Source organism: Echiichthys vipera, assembly GCF_963691815.1.
Source record: "Echiichthys vipera genome assembly, chromosome: 9".
In the NCBI taxonomy this organism is placed as follows: Eukaryota; Metazoa; Chordata; class Actinopteri; order Perciformes; family Trachinidae; genus Echiichthys; species Echiichthys vipera.
Genome location: NC_139834.1, coordinates 13,960,594 through 13,980,347, shown reverse-complemented (window position 1 = coordinate 13,980,347; position 19,754 = coordinate 13,960,594). Strand labels below are relative to the sequence as shown.

General features: G+C 41.5%; 1 protein-coding gene across 2 annotated transcripts in view; it reads left to right on the top strand.

The window, feature by feature from the left end:
• nkain4 (sodium/potassium transporting ATPase interacting 4) overlaps positions 1-19,754 on the top strand; it is a 50,277-nt gene that overhangs the window by 12,703 nt on the left and 17,820 nt on the right. Inside the window, exons 1-4 of one of the 2 annotated variants that reach the window (XM_083920190.1) lie at positions 6,809-6,933; positions 7,094-7,231; positions 8,484-8,564; positions 15,118-15,318. In XM_083920190.1, coding sequence (XP_083776316.1) covers positions 7,175-7,231; positions 8,484-8,564; positions 15,118-15,318 — 339 coding nt within the window. In that variant the 5' untranslated portion in view covers positions 6,809-6,933; positions 7,094-7,174. Of the gene's footprint in view, positions 1-6,808; positions 6,934-7,093; positions 7,232-8,483; positions 8,565-15,117; positions 15,319-19,754 lie in introns of those variants that run through there. The other variant, XM_083920189.1, reaches the window with a different exon arrangement.

Below are 19,754 nucleotides of genomic sequence, written 5' to 3'. Positions count from 1 at the left end.
GAAAACATTATAACATGAAACAAAACTGAAAAGTTTAAAGTAGTTTACCAGTGTCCAGAGGGGGACTCAGTTCAAAGCACTGGCTTTTATCATGTTTCTTTCAGTGGGACGGATTTGTGTGTTCCCAACAGCATTTAGAGATTAGCATGTTATTAGCACATAAAATGCTAGAAGTTTAACATATTTCATCTTGAGCAATTCATAGGCTCTCAATAGTCACTTTACAAAAAGTAATGCTGGCAATGAGGACTTACTCAGTGTCTGTTTAGCACCACCACCTAAACAAGAGGTACTTAGTGAAGTACAAAGGGACCAGCTGCTGGGTGTTTCACTGTGCAGACATATTTCAAACAGTGAAGAAGAAAGTGGCTTATGAAGGCACCCTACCTCTTAATCCCTGTCTCAGCTCTGCTCGACCAGGCACCACCAAGAGCTATCTATCTATCCTACCCCTCATCTACCCAATGAAAGCCACATACACATACACACCATCACATACACTGGCACCATCAGTTACACAAGGCAGGCACCAGAGCATAATGACTTTACCCAGGCGAGAGGTGAAAAATTGGATTGGAGAAAGTTTTTGAGAAGTACTTTACTGCCTGCTGGGAGTCACAGAGTGTCGCTCAGAGAAAAGCCAGGGCAAAGCATGGCACATTAAAAAAAAAAAGCAACCCTGCCAGCCTCTGATCCATGGCTTGCCTCTGTGACTGTTTTTCTTCTGATTTAGATTTGGAATAGAACAGTTGTTTGAATGCTCTCAGGAGGATAGTGGTGACATCAATTCTGTGAGTTAATGTGTAGCCCTCAAATAGCTTTCCTATCGTTTAATAAAAAAAAAATACACTCAATATACAATGTGGTGATAGCATGCTGCATAAAATGTCACTGATCTTCTGTCCCCCTTGTGCTTAGAAAAGGAAAAGGCTGGGTATGATAGTTAGTGCTGGTTCCCAATCTTTTTGGCTGGTGATCCCCTAAAAAATGTGTTGGCTACTTAGTCTTAGACATCTTCACAAGTTCAGTATGTAAGTAATTAGTTCATATTCTTCAAATACTAAATAATTGATAGTATCTTACCTCCTGCACAGCAATATTTTCAGCTTTTTGTGCGCACATACATTTCTAGGATGGATCTTATGCATCGTTTTTTATAAATAACACCCCTGAGAGGTATATTTATCAAGAAGTTTTAAAATCTAACTCAGTCTTAAGGTGGACTGAGGTGGTTCTGAGCAAAACTTGGAGGAGCAGCTTATCACTAAAATGAGAATAGCTGGTCCACCTTAAAAGTTGGTCCAGTGAGCCTGAAGTTGTTGCTAGCTGCGGGGCTAACTCCCTTCACCTTCAGCAGGTAGCAAGCACAGACACTGGGACTTGGCTTTGGTCTTGGAGAGTTATAGCATTTATTAAATGACAAATAGACTGTACACACACTGCACTTCTACATTCACAACGTTACATAAGCAACTTCATACTCAACGTCACACACACTCTCGCTCTCACAGATGTGACTGTGCGTATGAATCTTAGACACAGAGAGAGGACAATTTGGCAGCGTGAGCAGGAACAGCGAAACATATCTCAGCATAGTTAAAATACATTTTAAAAATGATTTGATGCTTAAGCCTGGTGGGGAGTCATCTTAGTCCCGGTTGGCCGCTGGGCTTCTAATATGCTGGGGGAAACCCTGAATTCACTACAAAAAAGAATGCAAAGAAGAAATTAACCACATTTTGTGTAGCAAATGTGTTTTTCTGATTTTCTATCCTGTTAACCATCTGCCGACTCCATTAGACTATTGTTGTGTTCCCCTGGGGGGATCTCAACATTCAAATTTGGAAACACTGATTTACAGGGCTATGCAAGTGCTCATTGATGTGGATTCACTGCCAGATAATTTCCTTATCTGTGAGGGAAATCAAAACAGTTCTGTCAAAACTAAATGAAGAGAAAGATGGCAAAATCCAAGCCATGAATCAGAGGCTGGCTGGCTTTTTCTACTGTGCCATGTTTTGCCCTTGCAGTCACTCCCAGTATCATCTAGCAAACGATGAGGTATGTTTGCCAGTTGGAGTGTGAAAAGCGTATGAAACAGAACAGGTCATTTGGATATTGCATGCACATTTCCCCTTTAAATCTTGTAGTGTTATCTGGCCTGGCCTCATTGGCTTATGCACACTTGCATGTCTAAGTAAAAACTACCAATTAACGAATCAATTAAGATAAAAAAAAAAAACAGCGATAATGTGGTAGTAGTTATTCTCTGTAATTCACCTCTCACATCTCCTCAATGTTGTCCTTCTGCCTGATTGTGTGAGTCAGAGTTATGTGCTTGAACATAGAGAGAAGACTGACTCATGCAGCCTAAAGTCATAAAAAATTGTCACACACACACACACACACACACACACCCACACACACACACACACACACACACACACACACACACACACACACACACACACACACACACACACACACACACACACACACACACACACACACACACACACACACACACACACACACACACACATTCCAACATGGACTGCTGCCCCTGTACAGGGCAATAGTCATGCTAATGAGCATGAACCTTCATCCATCCAACACACGTAATTTAGATCCCTTGCTGTATTCATTACACACAGCCATGGACCCCTTTCCCTGAAATATTTCCGCCAGTCATTGAATTAAAGAAGTGTATAGGCACGAGGGATGTGTGCGTGTATGTGTGCTCCTCTGAGATGCTGTAGTAAGCCTATCACGTTCACTGCTAACTTAATAATCCACCAAGATGACAACAATCAATCAGGCCTTTGCCCACTCGGATACACACACACACACAAACACACACACACACACACACATAGACCTCCTTCAAAGCCACAGATACCAATGACAATGCCAATTCATTAACATTTTTTCAGAGGACATGCACAGAAAGAGAACCAGTGTGATTTATTGTATCTGGAGGCCAAGGTGGAGAGCTGTGAAAATGAGAGGGTCACTAGTCATCTCCATCCTCTCGCTCTGGGGCAGCATCATCAGGTCCCAACACCTTATCACAAGTGTGTCCTACTACTGCATACCACTTTCTTGTGACAACAACTATCAAAGCCACCCTGCCAGGAGTTTTGATACTCTACTTAAAATCCCAGTTGGATGCTTAGGCAAAACAAACATTTTTCATGCATTTCAGCCACTTCATCTTGAGCAGACATGCAAATCTTAATTAGCTATCAAATGATGCGGATCAAACATGTTTTCCCACTCTGATCCTCTCATCACTCTTTTAAGTTTGGCATACTTCCCTCTCTTCTTCTTCTTCTTCTTCTTCTTCATGGCATTTTAAAGAACGTGGTAATGTTTGAAGTGTTTTTCTGGACTTTGATGTTAGGTGTTGAGGAAAGTAGGGATTATAGTCTAAGGCTGTGTCTACCTCTAGAAACTGACAGAATATAAACATAAAGGAACATCATTTAACAGAAGCAGCAGGATTCAGGACTACGATCCTTGTTAGTAGACATTATCACAATCCATCAATCAATTTTATTTGTCACATGTCAAATATAATCCCATCAGCTCCTTCAACTTGTGCAGAGTCAGATCAGCACACAGAAAAGGCTGAAGGAGGGAATAATTGATGGTTTTGGAGACCTTGGCATAAACTGTTATCGCGTATGAACTCCTAGTAATGTCCAAAGTTTCTCTTTTACATGTTGCACACGACCGGATTGCGTTCGCACCTACTAAAAATACTTGTTTCATTAGGTGAGCGGTGTCGCCGGGGTAGAGCGTGCAGGAGGCAGGACATGACGCAGATTACATCACAGTCATATAGCCGGATTGAAATTTGGTCGTAAACAATCAAATCTCTTGTAATTTCTTGAATTTGTCTGACAATTTCGGCGTCGGCCTTTACCGACAGAAGTTCCCGGACTTCGTTGTGTCTCTCCGTTTAGGGCAAGCGCTTGAATTGCATCCACACGGCCACTCAATTCTCACACATTGGCTTCATAAGATATTACACACTTTGTACTAAGGAGCTGGCAAGGTCAAGACCGTTTGATGTCTGATCCAACTGATTCTGACATTTGCTTTCTCACATACAGCTCCGCGGGGTAATGTCTAGATAATTTCAGGTTTACAGTGCATGTGTGGGCTTAAAGCGAGATAAAAAAAAAAATAAAAAAATTTGTGAAAAGAGTTGGAGCAAACAAAGGATGTGCAGCAGTGGAGGTGAGAGAGAGGGGCTTGTTGCATCCTGCTGTCTTACCCACCCCCTAATTGCTTACTATTTATGGTGGGAGGAGTGGTATGTGTGGGCACATGCTTCTCAACTTATACACACCCAAAACTAAAATACACACTAAGAGATTTCGTCACCCTGAAGGGAGTCATTTGTGCTCGCAGGAGGCCGGTGGGAGGCTTTTACGGGCTGTTATGTAGCCGGTTCACTATTCCTGGAAGAGCGTTGGAATCTTTTGATCAAATTCTATACCACTCTCCAGTAACCTGCTTCCTATGAATTGTGGGCTAATTGTGCCTTATGGGTGTGTGTGTGTGTGTGTGTGTGTGTGTGTGTGTGTGTGTGTGTGTGTATCCGGGTGGGCAGAGGCCTTTCTGTTCTTGATTGATTGTTGTCATCTTGGTGGATTATTAAGTTAGCAGTGAACGTGATAGGCTTACTACAGCATCTCAGAGGAGCACACATACACGCACACGTCCCTCGTGCCTATACACTTCTTTAATTCAATGACTGGTGGAAATATTTCAGGGAAAGGGGTCCATGGCTGTGTGTAATGAATACAGCAAGGGATCTAAATTACGTGTGTTGGATGGATGAAGGTTCATACTCGTTAGCATAACTATTGCCCTGTACAGGGGCAGATAATAGAGAGAAACATTTAGTGTTTGACAAAAAGAGGAGAGGAGACAGATATTTTACAGCTAAAGTAAATTCTTTAATCAAATTATTTATTATTTTATACTATTTTTCCTGATTATGTGAGAAAAAAAGGTCTAAATGAACTTCCCCAGAAATTAAAATGGCTTTATTCTTTTAGTCTTTTCATTATTGCACTATTGCACAAAGTGGCACCAAGTACACCCTAACCCTAAGGTCATTTGCATTCATCCTGCCAAATAGAATAAAAGCTGTTTAACAAATTTTTGTAGAGCTTTGGATCGCTCTTTTTTCCACCAGGATTACCAGAGGACATTCTGAGATCTCAGCTACACAACATCAACTGGACAAATGGACAAATAAGGTGTACTTTGAACTGTACTTTTAGCTGTTTTCTCAGATGGACTCATTGTGAACTTAACTCTCACTAAAATTGCCTTCCTTTTGTCGTATGTTTTCATAAAATGCTGCAGAAATATATCCGATATTTGTCCAGGCATTTGTCTGAAGAGCCAAAGCTGATTAATAACACCACAAATGTTGTCAATTCCAAAGAGTCAGTCTGCACAAGTTTTAATTGAGCTCTCTAACCTTGCCCCAGCTGACCCCGATGTATGACTCTTTGGACTTTATTCATTTACCTCAGCCACGGGATAAAGGGAGGTTATTAAGACAGAAGGAGCTCAGTAGTTCTGCTTTAGCATATGCCGTTTGTAATTTTCCCTGGATTTTCTCTCATCTCTCCCTGTATCTCTTTTCATGGCATCTTTTTTCATAATTTTCTCCTCATCCATCTCAATTTTGTTTCCCAGTCATTCTGTCTCTTTTTTTCTCCTCCTTCCATTAGAGTGAAGGCTTTATCTTCGGCTTGCTGAGTTATTCCTTGACTTTGGTATGATAATGCTTTGTGCAGGTCGCAGTTCACTCACCGTGACCTCTGTCGCTTCACACCCTGTGGAGTTATTGCCCTCGCCCTCTGTGCGAAGGAGTGTTCATTTTTAATTATCACTCAGTATTTGATCATCTGCCTCCCCTGCCCGTCACAATGTCTCATTGGGTTGCTGGTAACATTTCCATTACATTAGGAATAGCAGTCACGGCTGTGTATCAGGATGTGTGTGTGTCTGTGTGTGTCTGTCTGTATGTGTGTGTGTGTGTTTGTGTGTGAATGTGCTTGATGGTGCGTTCCTATCATTGCGGCAGAGACGAGATTCCTCCCTCCCTCATCCATCTTCAAGCGCTTGGCTGGAAATGACATGTCGACACACAACGAAACACATCGTTGCTCTTGAGACACACACACACACACACACACACACACACACACACACACACACACACACACACACACACACACACGCTGGGAATGGAATTGGATTGGCAATGGAATTCTAATTAAATGGTGTGCACACACACACACACACACACACACACACACACACACACACACACACACACGCACATACACACACACACACACACACACACACCCCTGTACTTTCCCCCCAAATGGCATGCTAATTGAGTTGATGCAAAAAGGAACTCACAGTCTTAAAGTCTTAAAGGGGATAGGAGATAGAGAAAGAAAAAAAGGACATCATGAATGAATCAATATAAAAACAACTGGCTTGAAACCACTCTTGATGTAGGAGTGAGGGGTGAGTCTGTATTGGGAAAACTGTGGAATTTGTCTTTTCATTGTAGAGGATTAAACTTTGCTTAAGCGTGTAAACAGGGATATGATCCCAGAGCATTCTCATTCCTGTAGGCCATTGGCAGGAAGGTTGGAAATGGTGAGCGCCTCTTTAGCTCAGCGGGGGTTGAATCGATAAATCTCTCATTGTTTATTTTACAAAACTTCCAGTCTTCACCTCTGGCGCTCCCACAGTCAGAGGCTGAACACTCAAGCTGTTCATGTCTGCTCGCTTAGTGTAGGGTTGCTGGCCAATCGCTGTGAGCTGAATAGATATTGTCCTTGACAAACTATTAGCGCTACATGACCAAGTTGCCAGTGTGTGCCTGTAGGCTGCCATTTTTTCTTGAGCTGTCTAATGGGCCGTGTAACTTTGGCAATCGCAAAACGTTCTTGCAGTTCACTGTCACAGCAGGAGAGGCGGTTTGCTTCCAGTATGCCAACCTGATAACATTTGTCTTCTTTTGTTCTTTTATCTCGCCCTTTAGGTGTTGGCTTTAGAAAGACAGGTCTTTGACTTCCTAGGTTACCAGTGGGCCCCAATCCTTGCCAACTTCTTCCACATCATCATGGTCATCCTTGGCCTCTTTGGCACCATCCAGTACCGGCCGCGCTACATTGTGGTGGTGAGTACACATGACTGATGAATAGCAGTTCACGTGAAAGTCTGTACAGTCTGTCACGTAATCCTGTACATAATGTTTTTTGTTAAGCACTGTCACTTCACTTTGCATCAGTCCTCTGCCTGTTGTTGTTGTTCTCTATAACTGCGATACAAAAAAGTCCCCTCTTTAATTGCAAAGTGTGTTGCACTCTCTTGTGCATTATGCGACACCCTTAAATCACTCTAATCCCATGGTAATTAGGACTAATTGAAGGGGGTGGGTGTGTTGGGGGGGCTAAGGAGCTCATCAGATTTATACTCTGTGTTGAGTTTCTGGACAGAGAAGGTCATTCTTTGAAATGCGGTGCAAAGCATGTACGGTTTCTGGTTTCAGTCCTTTTTGTTAGAAAGCGTCACTATTAGCCTTTATAAATGTGCTTCAGTTTTTATTCTAAACTGTGACGTTCATCGTAGGCATTAAAAGCCTATTTTGAGCAGCTTTAGCGGAAGCACAGATGGCGATGTTAATGACAGGAAAAGAGATACGAGGAAAAGAGAGTCAATAAAGAGAGACAGGGGAGATGCAGACGGATAAACAAGAGCCACACAGGAAAGTATGAAGAAACAGAGGAAGCAGGAATTGAAAGGAGGACAGGAAGGAGGGAAAGTAGAGCTTTTGTGTCATGTCAAGTGGAAAAATGCGAGAGAGCAAGCAAGGTGTTTCATGATTCAACATGTATATTTCACAAAAGTGCTGCCCTTTCCCTCCGCTCTTCTCCTGACATTTATGACATTTCAAACACACAATTCATCGCGAGTCAGAGGATTTCACAATCTTCACAATGATGACTCTCATCGCGTCAGTGAATACCACTCTTGTCTGTCAACAGTTGGCTGTCTAACTGTACAATTTCCTAAATGGTTGAAGTCGTGAACTTCATTCAGCCTGAGCAATTCAAAAATGTCATGTTCCCTCGGGGCTCAAATAAACTTGCTGAACTTTCTTGTACCTAAAAAAAACACATTTACTGTACATGTGTGTATGGGGTTTCGCTGTCTATAGTGCAAGTGTTGGGTTTTAATGCATGTGTATGTGAGAATATATTTGTGTGTGTGTGTTTGTTTGTGTGTGGGAGAACACTGTCCACTGACTTTACTTTGTTTAGGAGGTAATTTATTCAATATGTCACGTTATTCAGTATTTGTCACATCATGCTCTATTCAGTTCATCTAGTTACCATGGAGCTAATCTGTCTTGTGTCTTTGCCCTCTAGTATACGGTATGGGCCGCTCTGTGGGTGGCCTGGAACGTCTTCATCATCTGTTTCTACCTGGACGTAGGCGGCCTGTCCAAGGTGAGTCCTTTCAAAATTCGATTCTGCTGTTTTTGCCAAATCTCTCTTTGTATGTACTGTGGTGAATGTTCTTTCAGTGGACGAGATTTACTGTGGGTGTCTTTTTAGACGTGATGAGAACTTTGTCATAGCTAACGTACGCGTTGTAGTTAAGTGTGGTGCAGGATTGCGCGGTGAATTGTGAAGAAGACAAAACATCACGCTGGCAGGGAGGTGTGCTGGAACAATAGACTGACTTTTATTTGCAGTCTTCCAAAAAAACACCAAACAAAGGAAAACATGTATTGTATTCTTTATACTACTGTTATTACTTGTTACTTATTTATACTACAAGACAGCTTCCACAAAGGACTCAACCTCTTACAGGTTATGGCTTTGATTGCAGCATAGCTTTTTAAGGATATAAACTTAATTCTAATGCTTAGTACAAATCTAAGTTAATCGATATTGGAACTATAAATCAAATAAAGAAAAATGTGTCTAACTTTCTTAGCTTAAGGGTTTAGCGAATATACCATAGCCACAGAAAATACTTCTTTCTGATTGGCTGGCAGGTGTTCTGTCAAAAACCTAAAGACCATAAGAACCGGATTTAGGGCATTAGTAAACAAGCTGCCATTACTGGTGTAGATTTTCCCATTCACACGTTACCTTTGCTGTTGACTGTGATTGCCCTCAGTGAAAATGTGATTAGTAATTCCAGTGTTGCTAGAGAGCACAACACATAAATCACATAAATCACCTTGCAGATAAGTCTGTAACAGGACAGTTTAACCACTATCCCAAATAACTGAAAAAGTCAAATGGCCCTGTTCAAATCCATAGCAACAGCAGGTAGAACAGCTACGCCATGGATTAAACTGACTACGAGCAAACAGGTGAGGGCAGTGACGGTTCTCCGGGGGAAAAAAAACACATCACTATTATATTTGCAAAGAAAAAGCCTCAAGTTTTTTTTCTCCTGAAAACGATTCAGCTTTAATTCTGATCCAGGTATAACTGCGCCAATAAGAAAAGTTGTTGTAAAAATATAAAAAAACCTAATTGAAGCATTCTTGATCTTCATCAGCACTGAACTTATATTTTAGCTATAATTAGATATGATGCACTGCCTCTAGGTGTTTTTATGTCAAGTCTGAGCGCCCTGCTGTGAATAACAAATGCAGCCCAAGTAAACGTGATTACTTGCAGTTTATAATAAATGTGTGACAGCCATTTATTATGAATCCTACGCCAAACTATAAATCACTCCCTATACTTTTGGATGATGTGCCCATACACACCCACAACTGTATAATTTTGCCTTCAAGACTTTCTGCGTTCCTTTTTTAAATTGTGTGCGTGGTGCATCTCTGCTGACAGCGGCACAGTCACTTCCCTGTCGAGTTTCAAGTTGAAGCTTACAGCTTAATAGGTAAATAATCTGTAAAAAATCCTCCCTCCCAAGGCACCACCCACACACACACATACACTCTTTTAAATCTTTGGGGCACCCCTGTGGTTCCTGAGTGCAGATTAGATGCGTATTTATCGAGACAAAGAGAAGTGTTTGTGTGGTCACCTCTCGCCCTGTAAACCTATCCACCCTCCCTCTGCCTGACATCTTGTCTTTACCGTTTTTTCCACTCTGCTCACCGCTCCTTTGATCTTTTTGAATTTATTCTGCATATTTTGAAAGTGTCATTTCCTTTTCATACTTTAAATTTAATTTCTGCGTAGTCCTCTCTCCTCTCCTCTCCTCTCCTCTTCCTCTTCCTCTCCCTCTCCTCTCTCTTGATGGGTATCCGGCCCAATTGCCCTTGTGACCATTGAGAATAATTAATTCATGTAGGCAAAGTTCATTTCACACCAGTTCAGACAGCCAAAATGAATTTCAGAAACACCTTCCCAAGCTCTGGTGACTTTGTCATTGTGTGTTAGACCATGGCTCCATCAAGTGTATCTGTCTCTCACTGTCTACGTGTGTGTGTGTGTGTTTGTTGTGTGTTCTCCTGCATGGTTCCTACTAGAATAATGAGGCTAGTAGGGGCCAGCTGCTTGGGGCTGAGGCTGGGCATTAACCTAACAGATGGAGCCAGCCTGGGCTCCCAGCTCTGCATATGGTGGCCAGGAGGAGAGCTGGCACACAAACGCACACACACACACACAAACAAAAATACCCCATGCACGATCAAACGTGGCACGCAGCTTTCTGAGAGGACCCCAACATATTTTATCAGAAAAACGAGTCAGCTAATTCTGTTCGGCTGGCCTTGACTGATGTTGACAGGACTGTTCTGGAGGTTGTGTTTGTATATATATATATATATATATATATATATATATATATATATGTGTGTGTGTGTGTGTGTGTGTGTGTGTGTGTGTGTGTGTGTGTGTGTAGGGGTGACAAGGCCCTCGAAGTAAGGGGGGCAGGTTGTCAGTGTCATATGCCACATGCTCTGTCACCTCCTATTGATCCCTTATCCCCTCCCCCATGGTGCAAGACAGACTGACAGACAGACCCCTGCTACTCAAACACCTCTGTTTTAAACAGACCCCAGTCATTCACAGCTTCTCTTTTTTTATTCATTCTCTGTAACACTCTGCACACAGTGACCGCAGACACAGGGACATGTCCACACTAAGCTGTCTGAATTTTAAAAAAAGCTTCTTTCACAGTCCATTAAGAATGGATGCAACATATTGCTGCATATCTGAGCTTTTCAGAAACGTTTTCAAATAACTAAAAAATCCAGTATGTTAAGCTCTTATTCTAACATATCTCTTATAAATTATTTTCTCCTCTGTCCTTTGACATCAGCTGAATACAAAACAGGTAATGGCTTATCTAAATGGAAGACAGATCTGTCTGGCAGGAATTGATTTTTATGTGTTCAATTTTTGAGTAAAGCTGGTGGTGTGGCTAGATGGAGCTGTGTCGATCCATCACTTTGGTCCAAATTCAAATATTCTCAGAAACTATTGGACAGATTAATAGATCTGTCCCTATGTCTGTCGGTGTCAGAGTTTCATGCAGACACACACACAGTGGTAGTGTGTGTGACGAAGAGTATGGAGTGACTTACTGTAGGTAATGTTCTGAATGTAGCAGTGCATTGTGTGTAGAGTCTATTTGTCATGAAATAAATGCTACAACTCCTCAAGACCAAGTCCCTGTGTCTTTTCTTGCTACCTGCTGATTAAGGTGAAGGGAGTTAGCCCCGCAGCTTGCAACAACTACAGCCTCACATGACCAACTTATAAGGTGGACCAGCTATTCTCATTTTAGTGACAAGCTGCTCCTCCAACTTTTGGCTGTACTTTTTGCTTTACTGGCTGAGTGCAGTTCATTGTGGATTGAGCTTTTTTATATTTTCAGTATATAGCAACTAGACCCGCTTTACAATTTTAAAAAATTAACAAGGGATTTTCTTTTTTTTTTTTACAATATAGAACCTTTAAAGCTGAAACTAAATTGATTCAATTAGGAATATGGAAGGATTCATAATCAGTTTGACCCATTGCTTCGATCTTTGTGATCACTCATATTGATTGCCAATATGAGCTGATTACACAATAGGGAGTATTAGTAAGGAACAGTACAGAATCAGATCAAATGACAGTTTTATTTCTGATTGGACAGAAGAAACAAAAACATACTTATAAGAGTCTATTAGAACAACTAAATAGTTTTGACCTTAATTAAAACACAACATAAGTGAAGCTAAATGGACAATTCTTTTTTTACTGACTCAGAGAGGAAGAAAAAGAAGTGTAGCTATTATTTCTGTTGTTTCATCATTCTCAAAAACAATCAGAAAGCTACTATACGGACATCCCATTTTATAATGTAAATTAAGTTTTCAGATAAATGATCTGTATTTATACAGTATAGGGCTCTTCTAGTCTCAGTGACCACTTGAAGCACTTTAAGCAAGCCAGAGTGCCCATTCACACACATTCATACACATTCAGGCTACCATGCAAGGTGCCACCTGCCCATCCGGAGCAATTTCACGCAAATATTCACACACCAGCCATTCGGGGTTGACTATCTTACCCGAGGACACATAGACATGTAAACTGCAAGGGCCAGGGATCACAGACTTTCTGATTAGTAGGACGACCGTTCTACCTCCTGAGCCACAGCCCCAGATTCATCTGCCCCAGTGTGAATTTAGTCCCCAGCTTTGCTGTGTGCCGCTGTCTATCCCCCAACACAGTGACTTATTTAAAACATCGAGACATGAATCATTATGCAGCCACTGTGCATAAAAACCTCTATGAAATCTAAGTAAATATGAGAGTCTCATATTAACCAGAAGAGTAGAACAACGCTCGCCGATGTGATCACACAAACATAAACTCTCTTCCCTGTATATCACAAACAATAAATCATGAGAAATAAGATTGTAATCATTTGATGTTTAGCTTCATAGAATGTCTCATGTCTCTAGTGATTCCAGTGAGTGTCTCCAAATATATATATTGACTTTTGTCAAAATAGTAAGTAAAGTAAATAGTAAATAGTTTGAGCAGTATCAGTTGACTCACCTTGAATCTTTGATATGGAGGGATTGATTTATGCTTTGGGGTGCATGGGAGAATAACAATAACACTCCTGTCAGTAAGTTGCCAAAAGCCTTGATATTGACTTCTGATGTACCGCAGTCATGAGTGCGGCTACAGCTTGGATAGAGATGGCTTCCATAGCTCGCAGGCTCAATCAATGGAATCTGTCAAGTCATTAGTCTTCACAATCCTACCTATTAACCTTCAGCCGCCCTTGTTTTTGTGACTGTGTGAGAGAACGACAGAATGACAATGCAGGAAGATAGAGACAGAAGGTGATGATCATTAACATGAAGAAAGAGAGGGATAATATGCAGCAGCATCTTTTTACTCCTGCTGTAATCGTTTCGTCTGGCACAGATCTGTTGTTGACAGTTGTTGATACCAGTGATACGTATATGTTGTCGACGTGTACATGTAAGTGTGAGTGGGGGTTGATAGGAATCAGAAATGTTTCCTGATAGTGCTTGACTCTGTTAATAATGCATGTGTTGTCACTGAGGGCCAGATGCGGAGTTAGATTGCTGTATTGGGGTATTGATTGGTGTGAGCGTCTGTTCGTCTGTATGTGTGGGCTCATATGGCTTTGTGCAAATTGAACATCACCAGGGTGTACAAGAGCTGCATGTATAAAATGATGGATCTAAAAGTGGTGGCACAGTTTAAGAAGTTGTGAAACTTTTCTCGGAAAAGTCTGTTGGCTCAGACTGACTAAGGTCCATGCCTTTCGACCCCTGTCTCATAAGCTTTAGACATGTCATGTGTTGTCAATCATCAGTAAGAACTATAAAAGGTTTATTCGCCCAAATTATGAAAAGCAATCTATTATATAATATTCTGCAACAGCACAAGGAAAACAATGCTCGGAAAAAAACATGTAAAAAAATTCAACAAAAACATCTCTTTCCTGAAACATTGTCCCTGTTACTCTGAATAAACCACAAAATATACTGTCAACAGTTTTCAGAGGGATTATTTATTCACTAGGAAGTAGTTCCAAAGAACACTGTCGACTGTGACATTTGTGGATTATTGTCTGGAAAGACACATTGTTGTTTTGAATTAAAAGTAATTTTCAACACCACAAATATAATTCCATCGTATGGCGTGACAGCAAAAATCTTAAAAATGCTGGGCATCACGTTCACACCAACGGCATGGCTAGACAGCTCATGGTGAATAAGAAAGTGTGTTTTTAGTCATTCTAGTAGTATGTCATCTAGTGATGGCAATATAGGTCGGTCCACCATTTTGATCCAGACTGAAATATCTCAACAGCTATTGGATGGATTGCCATGAAATTTTGTACTGATATTCATGGTCGCAAGAAGATGAATCCTAATGACATTTATATCCTGACTTTTATCTCTCACTCTGAGGTTGACATTTGTGGTTTTTAGTGAAAGGTTTAAGGTAAACTATTGGGGGGACTTTGACATTCCCATTGAGTAGCGTGTTCTTTTAGTAGAGGAAGCTGCTCTTTTATGACCACCTAACTAGGACCCTAGATTTTTGGGTAGATGCTAGAATTTACCTTCCCTTGTCTTTTAACCTTACTCTAACCCTAACCCTTCATAGCTAATGTGCTGCAGTCGTAGATATGCAGTTCTAGGACTGTGGTCCCGAAACTGCAGCCTCTCTATAGCAGGAACATAGTATAGATCCTATCTGCCTCAGAAAGCTTTATATATATATATATATATATATATATATATATATATATATATATATATATATATATATATATATATATATATATATGTATATATATATATATATATATATATTAATGTTGTTTTTAATTTGATGAACCAGCACATTGAGCAAAAGAGAACAGTCATAAAAGACATCCAACATTTTTCACAAGTGTCCAGAGATAAGCCCCCTGCCTCTTGCACAACATCACCTGTGATTCAGGCTTGTTTTTCTCATAAAAAATGAATGAATGTACATCATAAGTAATGAATAGAATAAAGAAACTTTTATTTTCTCCTTTCAGGATAGTGACCTGCTGACATTTAACATCTCCGCCCACCACTCCTGGTGGAGCGAACATGGGCCAGGCTGTGTGAGGAGAGAGATGACGCAGGCTCCAGGGGTCCGCACCACAGAGAGCCACTCCTACATCACTGTCATGGGCTGCCTCATGGACTACCAGTACATTGAGGTTGTGCATAGCGGCACGCAGATTCTTGTTGCTGTGAGTACAAGTTGTCAATGTATATGCAACCCTAGCACTGACATGTTCACATGCAGGAACATGTCATGTCACAGGAACTCCTCATATTACACACTGAACACCAGCAGCAGCCTCTTTCACCGTGGGATTCATGTACGTGAAAGGTGAACATGATAGAAAGGAAGGTGAGGTTTTTGTTTTTCATTTAAACGCTTTTCTCAATAAACTTCTGCAGCGGTCTGTTATTTTGTCTATCGAAGCCTCCCTTCCTCTGCCCCAGTCACTGAATGAAAAATTGATCTGTTGTTTTGTTTGGCTGAGGCTCAGACATGCCAGCTGCGAACAGGTTACTCAAACACTGGAAGGTCTGTTATTGTCCTCTTTCACAGCACTGTATGAATACACCAGAAACACCCATCCTGCCAGCATACACACATATATGACTTAACCTCATGTTGGACGGGTGCCAGGACCCAAGTACCTGCCAGCACAGCAGGTACTTGGGTACAGACATGCACATTATACACATTCAAAGTAGAATTCACATACACATACTTTTACTACATTGCACTGTACACCAAAACATTAATACCTATTTTTCATACTCACTTACTCACACGCTGTCATTTTAACACACATGGAGTGGAACAGTGGCAGCAGGTGACAGAGAGAAAGAGAGAACTAACCATAGAAATGGAATGTGTAGAAAGGACATCAAACTGTTTTCTGTGGTTATTTGACTGGTACAGTAAGAAAATATCAATTGTTGTTAGTCATTTTGGTGACAAATCATGTGGGTGGGGCCATAAAGTGTGTCGCACCCTGTCAGGAGAAAAGTGGACACTGGCAGAGTCTCCCCAGCAGTGGCGAATGAGGCGGAGGGACTGTTGACCACCAGCCCGCTGTTTGGCTTATTTTCTGCAACCAATGTAGCATAAAAGCAAACTAGCTAGCTAGCAGATGGCTGGCTAGATAGCTACCTTACCTAATGACCCTTTGCTAGCCAACCCTTGAAAGACCAATGTTGTTTCCTTTTGGAATATCTCTCACATATATGCCGGGTGCAATATCAAGGACTAGCAACAGTAACCAAGGAAGGTGCGTCTTAGCGAAGGGCAAATTAGGCCATGCTTTCATGCTACATTGGTTGCAGAAAATAAGCCGAACAAACTTGTCACTCCGTGGACAGTGATGTGCTTTCCTACGCTGTGACGAGAGTGTGTGGATGAACCATGAAGTTGTTCCATATTTAGTGTTAATTTAGTGGCGGTCTCTCTATGCTTTGTAACGTTACAACTCTACTGTTCGTTTGGTCATTACTGCAAAACCTCCTCACGTCAGTGAGTCTGACAAGTCAATTTATATTATATGGTATGTTGCAATGGCAGCAGTATACATAAAAATGGCTCTGACCATCCTGCTATCACTCACTCTCACTCATCTTCAACCGCTTATCTGGGATTGGGTCGTGGGGGCAGCAGCTTTAGCAGGGGACCCCAAACTTCCCTTTCCCGGGCCACATTAACCAGCTCTAACTGGGGGATCCCGAGCCGTTCCCAGGCCAGTGTGGAGATATAATCTCTCCACTTAGTCCTGGGTCTTCCCTGAGGCCGTCTCCCAGCTGGACGTGCCTGGAACACCTAGGGAGGTGCCCAAGGGGCATCCTTACCAGATACCCGAACCACCTCAACTGGCTCCTTTCAACGCAAAGGAGCAGCGGCTCTACTCCGAGTTCCTCACGGATGGCTGAACTTCTCACCCTATCTCTAAGGGAGACTCCAGCCACCCTCCTGAGAAAACCCATTTCAGCTGCTTGTACCCGCGACCTCGTTCTTTCGGTCATGACCCAACTTTCATGACCATAGGTGAGGGTAGGAACGAAGATTGACCGGTAGATAGAGAGCTTTGCCTTCTGTCTCAGCTCTCTTTTCGTCACAACGGTGCGGTAGAGCGACTGCAATACCGCCCCCGCTGCTCCGATTCTCCAGCCAAACTCACGCTCCATCGTCCCCTCACCCATTAACAAGATCCTGAGGTACTTGAACTCCTTTACTTGGGGTAAGGATTCATTCCCTACCCCATCCTGCTATGTTGATTCAATTGGGGATGTCCTTTCTACTCATTCTGTTTCTATGGAGCTAACACAGCAGCTGTTAGTGGGTTTCAGGTTCCTGCTGGTTCCTTTACTTACCGTCTAATCTTGAATATTAATTTACACATGGGAGAGCACAGTGTATGCAGTTAGCTTCATGGTAGATTAGAAAACTATCAGTGAGACCCAGTGTTGAGAAACACTGGATTGTACCATTATCCCATCACCCCCCATTGAGAAAGGTAATAAAATGGCTGACCTCCATTTATAGCCCCAACTCTCTCACTGAACGTCATTAGCCACTGCACTGTAGGCAGTGAATTGGTTTATTCCTTGCTTCTCTTAGCTGAGATGGAAACACTTTTTTACCTGCATTTTGGCATGGTATTGTCGAACCAAAAATGCAACACCATCTCCGTGGGAACAGCTCCCAGGAGGAACAGGGCAATTGGTACTGAAATCCCAGCGTCACAAATAGCATCATTCTCCTTGTGCCCTCACTTCCTCTCAGGCTAAAAGCAGAACATTGCTTAGGAAAATAGAGTCCTTTGAGATGTCCACACTTGTTTTGCTTTGTCCTTTTTCCTCTCTGTTTAAACATAGAGACATACAGAAAGAGAGAGTTGAAGGTGTGACTGAAAAGAACTGGAAGAAAGTAGGGTGTTCCTTTGTCTTTGTTAGAGGGGTTTCAAGGTCGCCGCAAGAGGCTATTAAATATTTAGTTTGGGCTCCAAGGAGCATGTTTCATTAGGATGAAAAATGTGGATCCATTGGCCAGTAATGGAGGCATCACTGTCATCTTTCTGCTCAGATTCATCATGAGCTATAAAGAAGCCATTCAGGAGTGAAGCTTTGGATTTGGTAAAGTAAGCCCTGTGTTGTTGCTTATTGCCGCTACAGGCCACATTCTGCCAAAAAGTAACTTAGAGGTTCAAAGGATGAGCTTGAAGTGGAGGCAACCTTTTCAAACAGAATAATGTATTATTCATTGATTCATCACGGAGGGGAATATTTTTGCTCTATCTCTGCCCTTATATTCGTTGTTTCCTTCACTGAAACCCAACTCATCCATCAATCCTACAGTACATAGTGTTATTGAATGGCTTTAGTTTGCTTTTACTGTTATAATAATGACTGATTTCTCTGTCAGTGTATTCAGCAGAACATCCACATCTCTCTCGCAATCTGTTCTTCTTTTGCTCTTGTGCACCGCCTTCCCTGTTAAATATAACAGTCGGGTCTGAAAACATCTCCTGTGAGATAGAGAGTAGTTAGGAAGAAAGGTATGAGAGAAAAGAAGAGGTAAAAGAGTTTACGTCTGTAGACATAGCTCTAGCACACTAAAGGGAGTAGTGGGATGTTAAGCGGTTGTCAGAGCTGCTAAGCTTCTCATAAAATACACACCCAGACAGACACACACACACACACACACACACACACACACACACACAGATATCAGATCATTTAGCGTAGGTTATTGCTGCCACAGGCAAGGCTTTCTTCTGTTACCTCTATTCCCTGGAAACCTACATTTGGGAGGATTGTGTGGAAGTTGATAACCGAGTAACGTCAGCCTGCGTCACTCTCTCGCTCCATTGCTCATTTCCTCTTTTTTCATCTCTTTTCCTTCACTGTCTTCCTGTCTCCTTTTCTTGCCATGATCTCACACTGTTTGACCTTCATGTCAGTAAAACCCCCACCAACTTAAAATGACGAAAATGACAAGGCACTTGGCTCACTCACTCTGCATTTCTCACTCACTGTCCCTTTATTGCGCCTTTTCTCGTTTTATCTGGAGCTTTGATGGCTCTGTCACGTCAGACTACTGCCTGTGTTAAAGTGTGGCTTGTTTAAGATAGAGCTGCTTGATTATAGCAAACATTATTATCCTGATTATCTTTACTCCCTGACTTTGAAATTTCTTTGCATTTATTGAACTAATTTTATCAGTGAATTGTCTTGAACCTAAAATAGAATTCAACTGAATAAAAAAAGACAAAAATGAGATGAATAGATAATATGTAAGTTAATGTGTATTTAATAAGTTTATGTGTATTTAAGTAAATAAATTAGATAATAAATAAAATGATGAACTATGTTGTAACTTTAGTGCCCTACTACTTAACCTATATTCAATAAATAAAAATTAAATCCCACCAAAATAAATTAAATCAAATATGTTGTAGTGCAGTGCCTGAAAACTCTAAACATACATTTAACATGTTGGTAAATTATTATTATATTTAACATATTCCAGTCAGTAACACATCCAAAACCGTGCGTCGGCGCACCACTGTGAAGGAAAGCAGATTGCTGGAATGCTGCACAATAACCTTTTTATCTTGATTACCTTGTCTTCATGATC